At 38.4% G+C, this 18,663-nt stretch overlaps 4 protein-coding genes across 5 annotated transcripts; all 4 read right to left on the bottom strand.

Annotated features, from left to right (window-relative positions):
* Nucleotides 1-2,256: 2,256 nt before the first annotated feature.
* s100w (S100 calcium binding protein W) lies at nucleotides 2,257-3,398 on the bottom strand. Its single transcript, XM_085177540.1, has 3 exons — nucleotides 3,248-3,398; nucleotides 2,786-2,937; nucleotides 2,257-2,680 (listed from the first exon to the last, which is right to left on the bottom strand). Exons 2-3 carry the CDS (start codon nucleotides 2,927-2,929, stop codon nucleotides 2,486-2,488), a joined length of 339 nt encoding a protein of 112 aa, XP_085033666.1. The 5' UTR covers nucleotides 2,930-2,937; nucleotides 3,248-3,398; the 3' UTR covers nucleotides 2,257-2,485.
* Nucleotides 3,399-10,098: 6,700 nt separating this feature from the next.
* On the bottom strand, nucleotides 10,099-11,330 carry s100a10b (S100 calcium binding protein A10b). The gene is made up of 3 exons (XM_085177115.1): nucleotides 11,182-11,330; nucleotides 10,517-10,671; nucleotides 10,099-10,387 (listed from the first exon to the last, which is right to left on the bottom strand). Exons 2-3 carry the CDS (start codon nucleotides 10,652-10,654, stop codon nucleotides 10,235-10,237), a joined length of 291 nt encoding a protein of 96 aa, XP_085033241.1. The 5' UTR covers nucleotides 10,655-10,671; nucleotides 11,182-11,330; the 3' UTR covers nucleotides 10,099-10,234.
* Nucleotides 11,331-12,474: 1,144 nt separating this feature from the next.
* On the bottom strand, nucleotides 12,475-15,423 carry krtcap2 (keratinocyte associated protein 2). Its single transcript, XM_085177114.1, has 5 exons — nucleotides 15,277-15,423; nucleotides 14,655-14,809; nucleotides 14,415-14,478; nucleotides 13,125-13,191; nucleotides 12,475-13,024 (listed from the first exon to the last, which is right to left on the bottom strand). The coding sequence occupies exons 1-5, from the start codon at nucleotides 15,278-15,280 to the stop codon at nucleotides 12,904-12,906; spliced, it is 411 nt and encodes a 136-aa protein (XP_085033240.1). The 5' UTR covers nucleotides 15,281-15,423; the 3' UTR covers nucleotides 12,475-12,903.
* Nucleotides 15,424-15,819: 396 nt separating this feature from the next.
* Nucleotides 15,820-18,561, bottom strand: LOC146508304 (transmembrane protein 107-like). Of its 2 annotated transcripts, none has more exons than XM_085177113.1 (5): nucleotides 18,171-18,561; nucleotides 17,016-17,083; nucleotides 16,838-16,938; nucleotides 16,334-16,430; nucleotides 15,820-16,206 (listed from the first exon to the last, which is right to left on the bottom strand). In XM_085177113.1, exons 1-5 carry the CDS (start codon nucleotides 18,255-18,257, stop codon nucleotides 16,137-16,139), a joined length of 423 nt encoding a protein of 140 aa, XP_085033239.1. In that variant the 5' UTR covers nucleotides 18,258-18,561; the 3' UTR covers nucleotides 15,820-16,136. The 2 variants fall into 2 exon arrangements, with proteins under 2 accessions (XP_085033239.1, XP_085033238.1); XM_085177112.1 differs by lacking the exon at nucleotides 16,334-16,430 and adding an exon at nucleotides 16,503-16,599 and having other exon boundaries at nucleotides 18,171-18,558.
* Between the last annotated feature and the right edge of the window lie 102 nt (nucleotides 18,562-18,663).

Here is an 18,663-nt window from a genome sequence, read left to right as displayed (position 1 = left end):
CGTGCTCATCCACACACGTGTGCACACGGGTGTTCACAGACACAAACTACACCTTTCTTGGCTGCTACCTCAAAGCACAATGTGTACTGTCGGTCTTGTGTGCTGCACAATAACATTCAATATTTAGTATTTACTGTTACTGTCACTTAGCTAGATTATTGCAGTGGTGTTGTGTTTATCATGTTGCTCTCTTTTTTGCTTGTTTTCTCTTTTTTTTTCTTTTTTCTTCTCTCAACAGGTGATCCAGGTGAATTTTTTAAGTGCCCTTTCTCACTGTCCCTCTTCCCCTCTGTTTTTCTTTCCCTCCCTCGCTTTCTTTCTTTCTTTCTTTCCTATCCCCCAGTCATGTCTGTCCCATCTGTAACAACTGAAATACTTAAAAAAAAAAAAAAAGAATCATAAACTTTGATCCTAAATGAGGTGAGTGAAGGCTACAGTTCTTCGGTTCTTTTGTGACCTTCTGGATAAGTCGCACATTTGCTCTTGGAGTTATTTCATAAGATGGGCTGATCCTGGGAAGGGTCTGCTACTGTTCCGAGTTTTCTTAAGGAGATGGATCTCACCATCATTCACTGGAGTCCCAGAGCCTCAGAAATGGCTTCATAACCCTTTCCTGACTGATCAATGTCAGTCTTTGTTTCCCATCTGTGCTTTAGTTTCTTTAGATTATGGCATGTTTTGTTGCTTTTTGAGATCTTTTAGCCTACTTCGCTTCATCAAGCAGATTATGTTTATGTGATTTCTAAACAGGTCTGGCAGTAAACGGGCCTGGGTGTTGCAAGTGAAATTGAGCTCATCTTTCAAAAAAAATGTGGTTAATAACAGTTAAGTCATTATTTTACCAGGGGTTTAGGGGAAGTAATTAATTTTATAAATTAAATCTTCACTTAAAAACTACTTGGGTTGTCTTTAGATAGATAGATAACAGGATGTGCAGGATGTTAAGGTTTGCTCTAGACAAGTGTTGTGCCAATTAATTACATTCACACACAAAATCAGCATGACATTTATATTCTCTGGCTAGCCTCTTTCATTTTAATGCCTTTGGACCAAAAGTATGATATCCATGCTTTAATGTGTAAGACCGCATGCAGGCAATTATAATTTGAGGCAAAGTTTATATTTCAAACAAGTATATGCAAATAGAGTACTTAACACATAAACACTAAGGACGCAACTTTCTCTGCTCAGAAACCCGTGTTTAGTTTTGTTCAACCTCGTAGAAAATAGGTTAAAAAAAACCCCACTGTTCTGAAACATAAATTCAACAAATTTGTGCAGACTCTCAGAGCTTACGTCTTTGCATCTCACCCTGATTTTATTTCAGAAATGTTTTTGATTAGGGATGTTTTTCCTTACACAACTTATAGTTATGCAGCAGTTACAGTCAGGTGTCTGGGATCACTTATACAGTAAACTGGATAATCCATGGATATGTTAAGTATTCGATATCTGGAGGCTTAAATTGATCCAGAAATTAATGCATGTATTAACTTTGATGTTGCTTGCATGACTAAAAGTGGTGGTGGATGCTTGTATCTATCAAACATACGCAGTACACTTGCTCCACCTGGCAGCAAACAGGGGGAAGTGATAGATTAAATAAACTTTATTTCAGTGACTAAAATATTTCTGCTTACCGTGGACGTTTGACATCCTACTCCTGTTGTCAGTTATACTGGGTGAGGCTTTTGAACACAGGAGTCCTGCTTAACCTGTTTTCACTGTACAGCTTTCTCACGAGAGCTGTTCAAACTTGTAACTTAACTTAATGTATGACAGGGTAAAAGAGATGCAGCTTTGTCAAATACTTTACGGATCAATCTATTGAGAAATAGCATAAAAATAGCCTCCCCCCCCAATTTCACTTGCTCTGTTTATAGTAAATACTAAGAAATTTTTTTCATCAAGATGAAGCTAAAAATTTGGGATTTAAATTCTGATCATTCTTTGCGATGTCTGATGTCATGACACATTCATGGTTTAATACAGCTGTTTTGAAACAAATAAATAAAGAAGAACACAGACAAACATTTTTATTTCCCTCATTTATAGCATAGAAACTATATATTAGATGAAGCTTTAACTCTGAATTAATAAGACATCCTCTGTAGGAGGACTGACAGTGACATGTGACTGAAGAACAAAGTGAGGGATATCTGTTTAAAGTGTGATGAGCCAATGCTTTCCTGCAATGACACTGAACACCCAGACACTACACATGAGGTAATTGCATGCATAGATGAATAAGGCCAGTTCAGACTTAATAGGTTTTATTTATTTTCAGTATGCGAAGGATATGTTTTTGAAATCAAGTTTATACAGATGATGATGACAAATCTGGAAATTATGCACACTTAAACACAGAGAAAGCTCAATGGTCAAAAGATAGTAACCTGCAGATATACATGTACTGTATCCATCACATGTACCAGACGTTTTTAAACATAACGCTACAAAATGAATATTAATATTTGTAGCTGCCTCAATCTTCTTGATCACACTCGTCTTTGTCATCTTTCCCCTTGCCTCTCTTCCCACCCCTGCCTCTCTTTTTCTGGTAGTAGCATTTGGCAAGGACACAAATACACCGGCAAAATTCGCGGAAGTTGACCTCGCCATCATGGTTTTTGTCCAGCAACTGCATGGCTTCCTCAATATCACCTGCATTAATTTGATCCTGTAGAATACATTCATACAGTTAACACAATGAAGCTCATGAACAGAAAAACTTTGTATTCCTCTATTAATAGATGTCTCATACAAATGAAGTTCAGTTGTTTACCTTCAGCTCGGGGCTTTGAATTTGTTCCTCCAACATTTTCTGGAGCTCGTCTTTGTTTAGCTGGCATTTTTTGCCTTCACCATCATCAGCATACTGCATAAATATATCCACAATGTTTGGAATGACCTGGTCGAGACGTGCCATGGTTGAACCTACACGTAAAAACAGAATGGCATTAAAAACTGCATGCAGTATAAGTTTAATGTTTGCACACACAAATGGAAGAAACGTCAACTGTGTCACCGTTAAAAAATCCTCAGAGCTACTTACTAAAGTTGTAGCGAATACTTTTCCCATATTAGATCAACCTTAACGGTGCTTCTTCAATCTGTCTTTTTCGTTGTATCATTCAAGATTGCTCCCATTTATAACGCTCTGTATCTAGTCTGAATGCAACCATTTCCTTTTATTTCCTTCCTCAAAACTCACTCCCCTCACACCCCGCTTCCCATCACTACTCACCTTAGAGCCCTAGGTGAAGAGAGATCGCGTCTGTGTCACCAGCTTGGTCCTAGGAGAGACTGTTGTCAAACTGAGAGGGAAAGCCTCCTCTTAAAGGGTACACCCACACACTGTATGACTCACACATGCACACAAACACTGGCATGTAGGCAACCACACAAACACAAACCAGCAGTGATTCATACTTCTGACATGTGCCTGACTCCACCCATTAGAGCTGTACCGGATCTGTCTCTGCTACTCAGTCCTGTAAAATAAGGAGGACATTAATGTTTATGTGCAGAAAAAGTAGCTGGACTTGTTGTCCTTACATTAGTGTTATGTGCAGATCTGGTACACAAATTAAAATGAGTAAAGCAGGAATATTTTCACCAAAAAGCAGCTCAGCTCGAGCTGACCCTCTGGAAAAAAAATAGAAAGCCAGACTAAATGGAAAGTTACAGTCAGTTGGTGAAATCTCTACACTGCATGTGTGTGTATGTGGTTGCTAATGGCATACGCTCAAAGGCATGTATTTAGTTTCTTTTTTCTTTTTTTTTTTACCAGGTTCTTTAAGCTTTGCAAATAAATGCAGTGACGTGACCATAAAACCGATGCTTCACACTGCTCAGTCTCACTAAAGGTATCTGTGATCGTCCTACTTTAATACTCTCACTACTTATTCAGACTAAATAAAAGCAGCTGCAGTTAAAACTCAGATTTATGTCAGAGTGAACGGCTTCCCTGTGTGCTTGAACATGTTTGTTCCTCATGAAAGTCACCTCAGTCCATCCGTTATGTAACTCACTCTTCATTTTCCACTCCTCCGTTCCAAGGCATCAGAAAGGCAGCATTTTCTTCTTCTCTCTTGCCCCCCTGCCAAGTCGCCTTTATAGGTCAGTTCACTCTCTTCACTTAGGTCATATTACTTTCACTTATTGAATACTATCAGTTTCCCGTCGCAGGGGAGGAAAAGAGAATGGAGATGAAGTATCATGTGGTGTTAATTACAAAAAAAACTTTATCTTTCCACACTCTGCTGGCAGGCATATGCATTACGGTTTCACTGCTAGAGAGGCCATGAACCTTTTCGGTGGTGAATTCGCACCATGAGCATGAAGACTCAGTTTCTTTTGAAAGTTTCTTATTAAATATACATAACTTTAAATTCTTTTTTTCATGTTTGTTTGACCATACTGTGATGGAAGTTAATGTTTTAATGGTGGCTGTATAAAATACCCTTTGTGTAACATTCAGACTGCTTCGTTTTTTTTGTGATTTTTTTTATAGATTTAATATAAAAAAATCTGCATTTTCACATCAGTCCACATTTAATGACCCAAAATGATAAAGTGAAACTATGTAAAAGAGAAATAGGATGCAGACCTTTTTTCAATAACCAAGTCAGAAGGTGCAGAGCACTCTTTATAGACCCCTGCAGTTAAAATGATTACAGCAAAGGCATTAAATCATTTCTAATGCTTTTTTCAGAAAACACACTGGCCTCAGTGATTCTGACCTGCAGAACTCTTAAAGTATTGTGCAAAGGTTTGAGCCATCCCTCATTTTTAAAAAATACTTTGCTAGGAAAATGTAAACTAGGTGCAGCAATTTATTGAAACTTGCAAACATACATGGAATCATAGTGTACAGGGCAAAAAGGGAGAAATTTTATTGAGCTTGAAAGTGAATATTTGAGATGACCACCTTTATTCTTCAACAGTCTGAACTCCCATAGGCAAGCTTTCTTGTAATGTCTGTAAGTAGTCTTCAGGAATATTTCTCCAGGCTTCTTAAAGGACATTCAAAGCTCTTCTTTGGATCTTGGCTGCCTTTTGTTCTGTTCTCTGTCAGGAGGATCCCGCACTGCTTCAACAATGGTGATGTTGGCACTTTGGGTTCCACTGAGTGTTCCATAGCCTCTACCGTGTTTTGTATATGGCTGTAAACACTCATTGTTGCGCCTCTCTCCTGACCTCCTCCATACATATGTGACGGCAATATGAACCAAAAACTTCAATTTCAATTAACCACTCTGTAAGACTTGTTGCTGCTGATTTTCAGTCCAGTGCCTGTGTAATTTGGCACACCTCAGTCTTTTTTTCCTGCTTCCCTTTTTTAATAATGACTCCTTGACACCTGCCCTTCTACTTAGACCATTTCTGATGAGGCTTCAGTGAACAATAGATGTCTCAACTCATGGTCCAGGTGTATTTTTCTTGGCTCCTGTGTCAGTTCTTTGCAAGATTTTTTCCCCGTTTCTTAAGAATATGACCTTCTCATACATTCATGAACTCTTTTTTTTTTTTTTTAGGCCTGTCATGTCTTCTTTTGTCCTTGATTACAATAATTTAGATTTTGTTCTTGTTCTGTTATGTGTAGACACAACACTGGTTATTTTTTTTATGCTTTTTATTGATTGAGCAACCTGGAGTTAATATGCTCCAGGTTGTGCTCCAGGTAATCGTTATGCTAACGATTCAACGATCAATGTTAAGTGACTTAACAAACATACAAACAGGAAACAATGGTGTGAAAATGCTCAGGTACAAGTATTGGACTGAAAATGATTGAAAAATCAAGAGTTTTGCACAGCACTGTAGTTTGCTGTTCAAAAGGAATTAGTGATTGAGCGAAGCCTTTGCCACTGGGGTGACCAGGAACACAAAGATCTCTCTAGTAGAGCTCCAGAAGTCCTCTACAAAGACGAGATGCGTGGCCATCTCATCAGCACTCCATCAATTAATCATCTGTAAGAGCAACACCAGTCTTGAATAAAAGGCATCTGACAGCCAGTAAGAAATATTTTAAGGATCGTTAACCAAACAGGATCCGTATGACCACTTTTTTAATGGCCACAGCAAACAGTCTATATATTTATATAAATAACTTATTTAAGTTAGTGAGTAACATTACGAGCTGATGGTTGGAGTGAAAATGCTTTCTGTTAGTAGAGTGTGTACTGTCCAGAAAAGCAACAAGCCACATTTGCTAGAACTTGCAACAACATTGGAATTAATTGGAGCTTGACACAAAAAGAGTGTGTTAGAGATTTCCTCAAAATAATGCGTGTGAGGGACAGGTTCCTCTGCATTCTGGTTTGCACAAACGCCCTTGAGTGAATCCAGTAACATTGTTATGTGTCAACACTAGCAAACAATGTACCTGCTCATCAAAGTGTCACAGCTCATCACTAAACCTTCTAATCATCACATTTTTTCTGCAATAGATAGTTTAAACCTTAAGTAGCTGCATTGTGTGAATCATGTTTATCTCTTTTTCAACTGTAGTTCTTATATAACTGTTACAGGTCTTTCGCTTTACCTCAATATACAATAGCAAGAGGAGCAATTATGTATTATTGCCTTATGTCATTTTTTGCTACTGCAAGTTTATATTTTACTTTTAGATTACCGTTAAGGTAAAACACAAGAAAACACTTCATTTAGTTTATATGTGGAAAAAAATAATTCTTAATGATGTATGCTGTGCATCCCCCACTGTAACTGATCATAGTCATCTTTCTTCTCAGATATTTTTTTTTTTATCTTTTATGTAGCTCAGGTAGAGGTAGAGCAGGTGATCACTGCTCACACCAGTTTGAAGGTTGGTGGTTCAATTCCTGGCTGCTCCAGACTGCATGCCAAATACCCTTGGGCAAGATATTAACTCCAGGTTGCTCTCATGAGGCATGTTGAATAAAGTGCTAAATAAGAAACAGTCTATTTTTCATTAATGAAAAAACATGGACACAGACCTGATAAAGTGTGTGCATAGCTATCAGTTCAAATGAATTTTTTTCAGTCATCAGTTTAATCTAGTCAGCTAAATCCAGCTGTATTGACAAAGACCAGCAGTACCAGACCTCCTTGGGTCAATCCAGGTATAACTCTGATCCATCTTTGCTTCTAGTAACTTCCTGAGTTTTAAAGTTTAGACTTTTTTTTTCATATAGTCATTCTTCCCACTTACAGCATCTACAGCCAAAGGTAAAGAGGTTATTAAGGGTTCAATGGGGCAAAGTGATCAGATCTGAGCAAAAGAATTGTTTTATCTCATCTTTTTCATGCCTTATCTGTTCTCGTGGGTGCTCCTTTTCAACTCCATGCACTTCCAAACATCCACTATCCTCCAAATGCAACTACATCTGCCCTAATACACCAACTCAGAACTGAAAACAGGGCTTCTTCTTAATTGAGGATGGAAAGAGGGATAGAAAAACCAAGAGAATAATCACTGAGTGAACCAGCAGGCTCTCTAATTGGCTTTCAGGAATGTTACGGCAGGTAGGGATAAAACTGAATTTGAAATTGTTCCAATTTTGTTTTACCAACATGATGAGCAAGCAATAGCAAAACACTGACGCAGCAGTGCTGTGACTGTATTTATTATTTATTGCATGCATCAATGAAATGCATGAAACACTGTTATTAACCTTTTTTATATATCGGCCAAGCACACTTATTAAATCAGATATAAAATCCAAAATATGTATATTAAATTGATGTCGCTCAACACTGTTTTCCTCGAGGCTTGCTTCTTTCTTCATTGTCCTGCAGTCCTGAAGTTTAGACTACACAGTGTTTCAGGACTTCTTAAATGTAAATGTATTTATCCATTATGGTTGGTTTAAACATTGTTGTTTAAATGGAGCCATGCACTGCCTAAAAGTTACACACACATCCTCTGTCGCCTGCATCGCTGCCTGTCTTCATTCCAAACACTGTAGCACCATCTTCTGGTCAAATCAAAATATGTCAAATTAAAAATTTCCACCAGTCAATTCCACTGCGTTTCATTGTTTATTTATCCCAAAATGTGTTAGACTTCAAAAGCAATAAATCAAACAGGATGCAGCAGTCGCCTGACTCATTTCAGTTCAGTAAAGCATGGACTCGACACTGTGTGGCAACAAAAAATGTCTTGATATAGAAAGAGTTACATCTTGTATCATAGCATTACAACAAATCACATGACCATTTTAGTGCATAAAGAGCCCCGCGTTAAAACTTTAAGTGTAGTCCTTGTTGCTGCAGTATTAATAGCAATGACAAATGTGGAACAAGCTTCAAATCCTCATATCTTTTTTTTAAATTCACTTTTACTCATAGATTTCCAAACTTTTCATCCATCCATCCTCTTCTTGATGCATGCTCAATCATCCCCTCAATCAAATCCCCAAAATTTGATTCTGTTCATATGGACGCAGCGTTTTCAGAGGGAGAAACATTTCGTCAATCATCCAAGTGACTTCTTCAGTCTAAGGCTGACTGCTGTTTATAAGATTGGGGAAACTTGACTGCAGGTTTCCCCAATCTTATAAACTGTACGTTTGCATAATGATAAGTGAAAAGGGAAAGACCATCTATGAATCGAGGAGGGGGCCTGAGGGTACGTCTTTCGCCACCTTACAATCCAGAGTTGGACTTCTTTTTATCTTCCTTGGTGGCTTCATTTAATATTTTCTAAATCATGATCTGTCTTTTTTTAAGTTCAAGAATAGAAGAAGAACCCCTTGCAAAAACAAACAAACAAAAAAAAACCAAACAAGATGTGCAAATGATTTCTGAAAAAAAAAAGAATGAGAATAAATCTGAGTTATACACTGGAGTGAACATTTCTCAGTTAACTTTATTTACCTCAATCTCCTCAAGATGATTTAAAGTTCACTTATGCTACATTGACCTGTGTGGGGAAAAACAACTGTTGTGCACCTTAACTCTGTAACCCTGTGCCTTAAAAATTGAACTCTGTGTGTCCTTGGGGAATCTGCACCTCTGTGCTGCATGCACTATGTGCTGGCTTCAGCAAAGTTGGCTGGTCATGTCATACAGTCAGTATCAAGTCAACTTGAGTATTAAATATATATTAAATAAAATACAAGCAAATTAAAAGCATGAATAAATATGCATAACAGAAAGGCAAATCTGAGTAAAAACAATAAGATAAGAATAATAAAGTCAACCTGGGTCACAAGCTGAGCAGAAAAGGTGGATCTTAAGAGTTGATTTAGTGATGTACAGAGCCTTTGCTGTGTCCTCGGCACATCCAGGAGCAGCTGCTAAGCTCAGGTGAACAAGTGGGAAGGGGAGTCCGAGTGCAGCAGCCCAGAGAGATAGGGCAGGGCGAGACTGTTTAAGGACTTCAAAACAAATAAAATAATTTTAAAATGAACTCTCAAAAGGGGATTACTGTGAAGCACACAGAACATATTGATGTGTGTGTAGTTGGCAGATTGAAAACACTGCAAAGGCCAAGGGTGGTCTGATATGTTTGCAGTAAGAGAGATCCTTCACAGTGTAATGAGCATGTTAACGTTTACTTAGTGTGTATGCCTGTGTGCACAATATATTTGTATTTTTACTGAACTGGAGTTCAGTCAGTTTAAAGGTGGAATTCCAAACTTGTAATGAGCCAAGTAGTTAATGTTTACCAGATGGATCTGCACCAAGTTCAAAAAGTGCAGTTTGTATCTCATCTGGAGGAGTTCTGTGAGAGAAACTCCACCATCTCCAAAAATGTTACTTATTTGACCCACCCTAAATAAATCATGAGCTCACGCCTCACAGGCATGTGTGCTGCACCACACTTCAGGCTTTTTAGCACAAACATCTGATCCTGACACGTTCCTGTATCGAAGCAGTCACCCCCTCACGCTGTGTAGAAACTGCTGCCTCAGTTGAACTTTCGATGAGAAGTGAAATGATGCACATTAGATATTAATTCATGAATACTCTCACTACTTTCAAATCCATCTTCTAGTTTTAAATGTGTTGCAGACGTCAGCTATCAGATAGTAGCTAAAACTCTAGCATACCCAATGTTTTTGAATAAAATTTACAACAAAGTAGCCAGACACACAGTCGGGGAAATTTTGTCAAAAGCAGTTTTTACTTGTAAATCCAGCACACAGTTGTGCAACACAATCAACTTTATTTGTTACAAAAAAAGAAAGAAAAAAAAGACAAGCATTATTTTCTCTTACAGCATATTTGCACATCAGTTCTTTCACTTCTTTTTAGCACTCATGGAGCAATATTTTTCACAGGCCATTGTGAGGCCGGCGATGAACGGCATAAATTCTTCAAAGTCCAAGACATCATCTTTGTTCTGGTCCAGATCCTTCATGATATGGTCCACGGAGTTGGGATTCTTCTGGGTCTGAATCAGATGTAACAAGAGACGAGTTCAGGGTGCAAAGCGCATGAGCAATAACATTTTTAACTTAAATATGGACAATGATTCACACTGAGGATAGAGATCAGATATAACAGCAAAAAAGATCCTTACTTTCAGGAAGTTGGGAAGCTCAGCCTCAATTAGTTTTCTTAGTTCTTTCTTGGTTAAGGCCTTTCCTTGTTTGCCATCATGGGCATACTTGTTGAACACGGTTATCATGGATTCCATGGATTTCTCCAACTCAGTCATGGTTGCAGAAATGAGTGCTGAAAGGACAAAAGGCAGGAATGGACATAAATATAACAGGGTTTTTGTTTTTTTTTTTACTTTTACTGTTGGCTTGCTACATTCACATTGTAGAAAAATGAGTGAAACATGCAGCCAAGCATTAGGTTACAGCACATTGTTTGAAGAGGATGTGGGTGTTGGTTTTTACTGGCACTCAAAGCAAATTCTTCTGGCGCAAATCACCTTCTGGCCCCAAACCCAAAATCCATATATGGGTTCTACCTCCCCTCTCTTTATAAACTTTAACACTTAGTGGTTCAGTTTCAGAAAAAGAAAAAACTAGGCCCACAGACACACAGTAAAGATAGACTAGAGAGAAATAGGCCTAATGTTTTTGGAGACACCCAGTCCTGGCATAGCAAAGGAGGAAAATCCTACGTAATGCACCAACAGCACCTCAGCCCACCCAACGTAACATTCAACGGAAAAAGGAAAAAAAACAAAAACCCAACTTTCTAACTTTTTAAAATAAGTTTTAATAGCCTTACCGGATCACGAGGATGCAGAAACTGTGGCAGAGCTTCAGTGGAGTTCGACGTGGGCTGACTGAAAGTTTATTCAACACTTTATAGTCATCTAGGCAACGCCCAAGTGATGGGAGGGAGGAGGGATACAGAGAGGCAGAGAGAGCAAATAAAGGAACACTGTCCCTTTTTCCCACAGTTACTGCAAGACGTAGAAGGCATTGACATGAAGATGCTACCTCACAAAAATCTACACTCTGTTTGCGTTTCATCATCAAAGTAAAACAAAAGATGGCACAAAGCAGAATAACGCATGTATGATGGGACCTGCTAAGACTGAGCAAGTCTGCACTGGGCCGTCTTCTTTACCTGTAACAGTCGGCACACCTGGATACATGACAGCAGCAGGATGCTCTCCCGAAACAAGGCGAGCCGGGGGAAGGGAGTGTGAGGCTGTGGACAATGGACAATCTCCACTGCGAGTTTATTCCCAGATACCGCTTTCAGCAGCAGTGCAGGAGCACCCTGTTCAAACTGACCCTTTACTGTCACTTGGCAGTTTCTTTAAAACTTGCTCAACAGCTCCTCTGTGATTTCACTCTCTCCTGTTCCCCAAGGAGACGAGGAGTGAAGGGCCTGAAGACTGTTATGGTTAACTGAAAACTGAAGTAAAACTTGAAACTGAATGAAAATTTTTAAATGATCTACAGAAAAATGAAATCTAAAACAACATTGTTTACTTGCAAAGCTGAAAGAAAACTGTTACTACATTAGTTGAAGAAGCATGAAGACAACCTGATGCATGATTTATTCAGTCAAGGCTCTCCGTGTCCGCATCAAATACCTTCAAGAAGTGTTGTCCTTAAATTCTCTGTGCTGAACTTGTAAAATGACTCTCTTAGCATATATCTCATCGATATTAAGATAAAAAAAACATTAACTTTCCTACTGATGCTAATAAAAACTAAATATTTCCTAAAAGTTGAAAACTCATCCAACCCAATCTGGCAACTAATTGAAAGACAGACACAAATTTAGCTGAGAGAAAAGTGAAAACTAAAACTTTAAACTCTTGTGTTACCACTAGAGCCACCAGTGCTTTTTGCTAACCTTTACACCACTGCTGTCCTCTTTAAATGCATATTTCAGTATATAACAGAAAAATAAGTGGGCTGCAGCACTCTTGACTATGGGAATGGCTGCACAAGGAATATTTACACATATGCCACTGCATATCATGATTTTATTACATCCCCACACAGCTAGACTGCAAATTACAAACGGAGCAAAGGTAGAAGGAAGCACAACACATTGAAAGTCTTTCAGAAAGTTTAATTACAAAAATGGATTTGAAAAAACAAAACAGAAAAAACTGAATACACAGGTGCTGTGATGGAGGAAAGAATCTCTCTGCAACCTTTTTAAAAAGAGCGCTGATTAGAAAGGGATGGAACATAAAACACAGTTTGGCCTCATATCTACCATTTCTTTGTGATTCAAATTTAAGAGAACTGTAAAATAAAAATAAAAAATACAAACAAAGGACCAGATTAACTACTACAGGCTTGTATTCAGTGAAATGATGACTTAAAATAATAACCCCAAACCAAATTTTATATACCTAAAAAAGCCTAATAACAAAGGATCGTTGTGACAAAACTGCATTCAGCTGTGTAGCAATGACCACCAGCACCTGGGGAATAATGACTGGTCGAAGTGTGATACAAGTGTGATCCAGTGGGTTCTTTAGTTCTTCCTTTTGCTCTTGCTGCCAGCTTTGGCTGGTGTTACTACAGGAACAGCTGCTTGGTAGAGGGCGGCAGACACTTTGTTGATGTAGTACAGGGCAAAGAGGGAAAAGATGAGGCTGAACAGGAAAAAAGAAAGAAGTATTTTAATTATTAAATACATTTAGAAGTGCTTTCTAGATGCTTTGGGTAAGCGTGTTCTGCAGAGGAGTCACTTACCAAGTAGTGACACAGACACGGTGTACCAGGCCAGAGGCAAACAGTGAAAGGCACAGACACAGCAGAACTGCAAGATGACACAGTAAATCATATAAGTGATGAGCATTAATATGAGCATACAGATGTGCATAGAGGTAATAATGTTAGAATGTTATTTTAAATTTGCATGGGCTGTCATTAGGATATTCAAATCTGGACCAGAGGGTAGACTCAGCTCATTGAAACTAGCATCTTGCCCATCCAGTCAAAAGATTTGCGTGTGTGTGTGTGTGTGTGTGTGTGTGGGAAGCCTAGAGCCGTCCTGCACAGAGGTAGTGCATGAGCTCACCTCAAGTCTAGTAGCAGTGCTGTGTTTTATTTACCTTGGCTGACTAAAGCACACACAGAAACCAGCTGCCGCTTATAAATGCTACTACTACTACTAATCATCATCATCATCATCAGCACCACCCTAAATTTGTTGTCTGAGTCAACATTTATCTAACTTTTATTCTCTCCATTAGCTCAAATGTTTTGTTGTTCTGGTTTACCTGACGTGGTAGATTTAACATCAGCAAGATGTTTAATATAATTAAAATGAATTTTTTTTATGTTTTAATTTATTTTAGGACTACCTAACAACATTAAAAAAAAAATGCTCCTTATCACATAAGCACTTTACATTTTCTTCTTCAGAGATTCTTATATTTGCACATGAACTCGACAGTGAGACATTTAGTGAAGACGTTGCATTTCCGGTGAATTTTTCAGCTTATTTTTACTGTAATGACTGCGTTACTGACATTGATTGGAGCAGTAGTTATAATTAGCATTTTAACAGGCACAAAAACCCTGAACAGGTTTTGCTGTAGCAATCAGAAGCAAACCACTGTAAGGGCATGTTAACTGTGTTACACTAAATTACTTTGCAGATGTTGATTCCTGTAGTGACCGCTGCTCTTCAGCCTGCAGAAACCAGCATACATCGGCTATATATTGAGAGAAACAATTTAGCTTTATTATTGTTAATTTAGCCAGGCTTTTGCTTCTTGATTATTTTTTGCAGGGTTTGTGTACAAAATCAAACATCTCAGAGAAGATCGCTTCACCTGAACAGGGACTTAAACCAGGGATCTGGGTTACCTGGCTTCTCTAACCTCAACCAAGATTTCCACCTATTATTTCTAGGCTACAGTTTGGTATAAACAATTCTGATGTTTCAGGTAAAGCTGAGCTAACAGTTGACTCAGCAGAAATATTAAACACCATGTGAACGAGAAAAAGGCCACTGTATGGGCCATCATCACTTACTCTCAGGGAATATCTTGGCCTGGAATCCCTTTCCGAAAACCAAATTTTCCAGATTATTAAATGCCTGAAGCCAAAGTTAAGGTGCGACTCTCCTCAGCGACGTCGAGACATTTTTATGGAGAATATATAATAAAAGTCTGAAAGTTGTTCAATAAATACCGATTTCCAAAAGAACTGTGCAGTTTACTGATTAACAACATTGGCAAAGCAATTCAACTCTACATGTCACTTAAAGGATACAGTCAGGGAGCAGATGAAGAGGACTGAGCCCAGAAAACCTCCCAGGATGGTGAGCCACTCGGTGGATGCCAGCTGCTTGCTGAACATCTGCATCCCCGCGAATACCAGCACGGAGAGCAGACTGGATAGCACCAGGGAGGTTCCAGTGTTCACCGCTACAAACAACAGAGATAAACTGTCATCTGGACAAAACCTGAGGCTATCTGAGGCTAAAGAGTTATCTAGTATAGAACTGTAATGCAACCGAAAGTAAACGATGGTTTTAAATGTCATATCTCGTTTGAATTGGGCAGTCATACGCCTTGGAACTTAACGCCACGTCAGTGTTCACGCATAACGTTTCCCACGTATAGCTGTTAGCTCTGTGCTAATCAACTCACATCTGCACCAAAACACCCCTCAATTTTATACTTCCTAAATACTCAGTACATAAAAACATTTCTGGTACTTTACAGTAACGCTGGGATTGCTAGACTGTAAGAAAGAAATCTGTGTTAGCGTGGCTTACATTTAACATTAGCTACACAGGACTATAAGACATGACTGCACACTGAGAATGAGGATATCTGCACATCTATGTCTGTGCTGACGATGTGTCTATTGATAATTATGCAATACATACCCATACTGTAATACTTAATTATAGTCCCCGTAACGAAGCACCAGTAAATTAAATTTAACTTCGACGAGCCAGCTAGCTGCCCCGGCTCTAGGAACTAAAAAACAGATTACCCGGCTCTAAAGTCAGGTGGGACCGGTGGGAGGAGCCACATGAGCTCTCCGGATGAAAAAAAAATCAATAAAAGAATAAAAATCCAAATAATGGTTGTTTGATTCCACTAAAGTTCAAATCGAAACATTTATAAAATACAATTATGTGTTTGCATTACAACTACATTTCTATCGTCTAAATACACACACACACACACACACGTACGTTATATGCATTATGTTTATATGTTTTGTGGACTTCTAAAAGTAGAACTTCATGGTACAGTTCAGAACAAGTGTGTAATTATGCTAGCATTAAATAATTTAACTCGATTTCAATTTATTTCAACAGAAATTACAACTTAAATGTATTTACCAAGAAACACTTTGCAGTAGATGCACTAGAACAAGCTGAAAGAAATAATTTTAACACACACACAACCAAAGCAACAAAAATAATTACAAGCTTTATTTACTTTTACAGAGTAACTGACACTACAAACACACTATATAAACAAAACACTCCAGTTCCAACATACAAAAATAGACATAAGGTAAAAACGTATGCTGCATCAACTTTATTCAAAATATATAAAAATAGATTAAAAAACATTTTGAAAAGTGTGTTTTATGCATCCCTTACTGTTGGAGTTTTGTACTGATATACGTCTGGTATCCACTCTTTTTCTGTAGCTACAGTATATCTGTTAACAAACTGACAGATGTCTACATCCAATCTCGGTTTGTACCATTTTACATCCGGACTTTCCTTCATAAAGGCTTCTTCTTCAGTCCAAAAACTGCTATGAACAGAAGAATCTCCACTAAAGCCGGTAGAACACTAAAGGAAGAGCCAGAGAGACACCAATGTAGGTTATACTTCTGCTTATAATGCTTAAAAGAGGCTACGTCACTTTGAACTAGAGACATAAATACTAATATTCACATCAACATGCATACACACCAACCTGCAGGTGGCAAAAATAACCCAGTAAGTCCAGCATTCCCACTTTTCAAACACAAAAAAAGACAAAGACACTGATCCACTGCAATGGGCAGCCAGTGCTGGTTGAAACGTGAGTCAGGGAAAAGAACTTTGGAAAAATACAACAACATTGAGCAAGCTTGTACACCAACCTGCAGATGGCAAGGATCCACCAGTAGATATGACACTCCCACTGCTCAAATAGAAAGAAAAGCAGAGCCACTGAGGCACTGGCATGGACTCCTGTTGCTATACCAGGTAAAAGATAGTCATGGAAGTGTAACTGATCACAAGCACTTTTGAAATTATTGCTTTATATGCAAGCTTATGCAAGCTTTATATTTATTTGGTGTATTTGCATGTTTTAGGACAGCCAGTCACAAATAGAGGATGTGGAATATATATACATAATAAGTAATAAATGTAACCATTTGGAATCAAAACACAGACAATAAATAAGAGTGTAAAATGTGAGTGAAAAGGATACAAAGGAGGCTTTGGCTGCAGTTGAACATGGACACTCCTGAAAAGAAACCAGCCAGCTCTATAGCAAACAGACCGAGTGTCACTGATAATGCCACCACCAACCTGAAAAAGAGAATACATATAATAAATTGGAAGATGTGTACACAAATGTGTCAAATGTGTTTAAAATATTTACTTACTGTCTGTCCTCAGTGTCATACTGCTCCTGTGTGAAATCCAAAGGCAAACAAGCTTTCACATTATTTTCCTGTAAAGTAAAAGTTACAAATTGGTGTAATTACTTCTTAAGACATGAGGAAAAAGAAGCAGTGTCAACTCCAATGCTTCTGTTGTCATGAACAACTTCCTCCTGACTCGCTCCATTTTCAACATCCTTTGTCTAATTTATCCACTATTTCTCCTCTGCACATGTCCCAACCCCATCAGCCTCGCTTCTCTGACTTTATCTCCAAACCTCTAAACCAGGTATTTAAATTCATCCACCTCCACTGCTACACCCTTGCAGCATCACTGTTACATCTGCCCACCTCTCATTCACACACGTGTGTTCCTCTTCTCCCTAGATTATAGCTCCACTTCTCCACCTGATCCTTACTCTAATTACATATCACAATGTTGTCTGCATACATCATAATCCACGAAGACTCATACCTGATCTCATCGGCCAGCCTGTTTATCACCACTGGATACAAGAAGGGGCTCAGAGCAGACCTCTAATGTAATCACACCCTCACCTTCAACCTGTCACACCTACCACACACACCTCATGTCTCACTGTCCTCATACATGTCCTGCATCACCCTCATGCTAGTCCTTGAGTTTCTCATGAAGTACCACAGTTTCTCTTTTGGACTCTATCGTATTGTTTCTGGTGGACATCAAAATCTTTGGCTTCCCGATGCCATGCAGCTGCTCCAGTTCTTGTTTTTTATTTATTTATTTCTATTTTATTTATTTATTTTTCTTGACTTCATCACCTGACAAAGATTATTCATATTCATTTATTTTTCTTTTTGTTTCGTACATCTTGTAAGTCCAGATTTGAATCTGAATTTGAATTACTTTCTACCTTGGCAATTCTTTTTTCTTTAGCGCATTGGGAGAAATTAATTATGTCTTCTTCTTTTTAAGTCTTAAACTCTGAGGTCTCTCACATGTTAAAATTTTCAAATTTATTTTATTTTTTGTTGTTGTTGTTGTTTGTTTTTTAATTTTCCTGTCGAGCTTCAGTGCCAGTATCTGCATATTATCGTCACCCTTTATTGTGTTCATGGATATTTACAACAAGTTATCACAGAATACAAAAAAATTGTTTGCCGTGCTTGCTTACTTACCCTCGACCAAAAGATTGTGATCACGATGACGAGGTGAGCTATGATGGTGAGAAATCGTGCGGGGACAAGGCTACTGACCGCCGACATGCTTGAATAAAGTGTAGCTAGACAACAATTCAGAAAAACTACGGTATTAGTGCTGGACGGGAAATGCAGCTTTTCGGCAATTCAAATGCGCCTAGTAGCTACTGTAAGATAGCAAAAAGTACAAATAAGATAACTGCAGCATAAACACACCCGCCCATGTCACTGTTTTAACTCGTATTCCATATAAAATACGAACTAATTCATCCGATTTCCCCTTGCTGTGATTATTACACGAAAGGCGGATGCTCTGGTTGCTACAACAACCAGCGAACGGGTGCATCCAGTATTACTGACCCACCGCATGAAAGAGCAACATACAAAGGTTCCGGACATGGAACAACAATTTAAGAACTCGTGTATCTGTGTGTGTGTGTGTGTGTGTGTGTGTGCTTGAAAAAACGAAACA

This window comes from Neolamprologus multifasciatus, chromosome 11, assembly GCF_963576455.1.
Source record: "Neolamprologus multifasciatus chromosome 11, fNeoMul1.2, whole genome shotgun sequence".
Lineage (NCBI taxonomy): Eukaryota > Metazoa > Chordata > Actinopteri > Cichliformes > Cichlidae > Neolamprologus > Neolamprologus multifasciatus.
Note: the sequence above shows the minus strand (reverse complement) of the source record. Positions and strands in the feature narration are given on the sequence as shown.

Coding starts and splice junctions, on each gene's coding strand:
- s100w (XM_085177540.1), bottom strand. CDS start 2,929: ATGGCACGTCTCGACCAGGTCATTCCAAACATTGTGGATATATTTATG. Junction 2,681..2,785: donor TTCAAAGCCCCGAGCTGAAG/GTAAACAACTGA, acceptor TGTATTCTACAG/GATCAAATTAATGCAGGTGA.
- s100a10b (XM_085177115.1), bottom strand. CDS start 10,654: ATGACTGAGTTGGAGAAATCCATGGAATCCATGATAACCGTGTTCAAC. Junction 10,388..10,516: donor AGCTTCCCAACTTCCTGAAA/GTAAGGATCTTT, acceptor CATCTGATTCAG/ACCCAGAAGAATCCCAACTC.
- krtcap2 (XM_085177114.1), bottom strand. Junction 14,479..14,654: donor TCTTCATCTGCTCCCTGACT/GTATCCTTTAAG, acceptor CTTTGGCTTCAG/GCATTTAATAATCTGGAAAA. Junction 13,025..13,124: donor CGTGTCTGTGTCACTACTTG/GTAAGTGACTCC, acceptor TTTCCTGTTCAG/CCTCATCTTTTCCCTCTTTG.
- LOC146508304 (XM_085177113.1), bottom strand. CDS start 18,257: ATGTCGGCGGTCAGTAGCCTTGTCCCCGCACGATTTCTCACCATCATA. Junction 17,084..18,170: donor TCACAATCTTTTGGTCGAGG/GTAAGTAAGCAA, acceptor TTTACTTTACAG/GAAAATAATGTGAAAGCTTG. Junction 16,207..16,333: donor GTTATTTTTGCCACCTGCAG/GTTGGTGTGTAT, acceptor CTCTTCCTTTAG/TGTTCTACCGGCTTTAGTGG.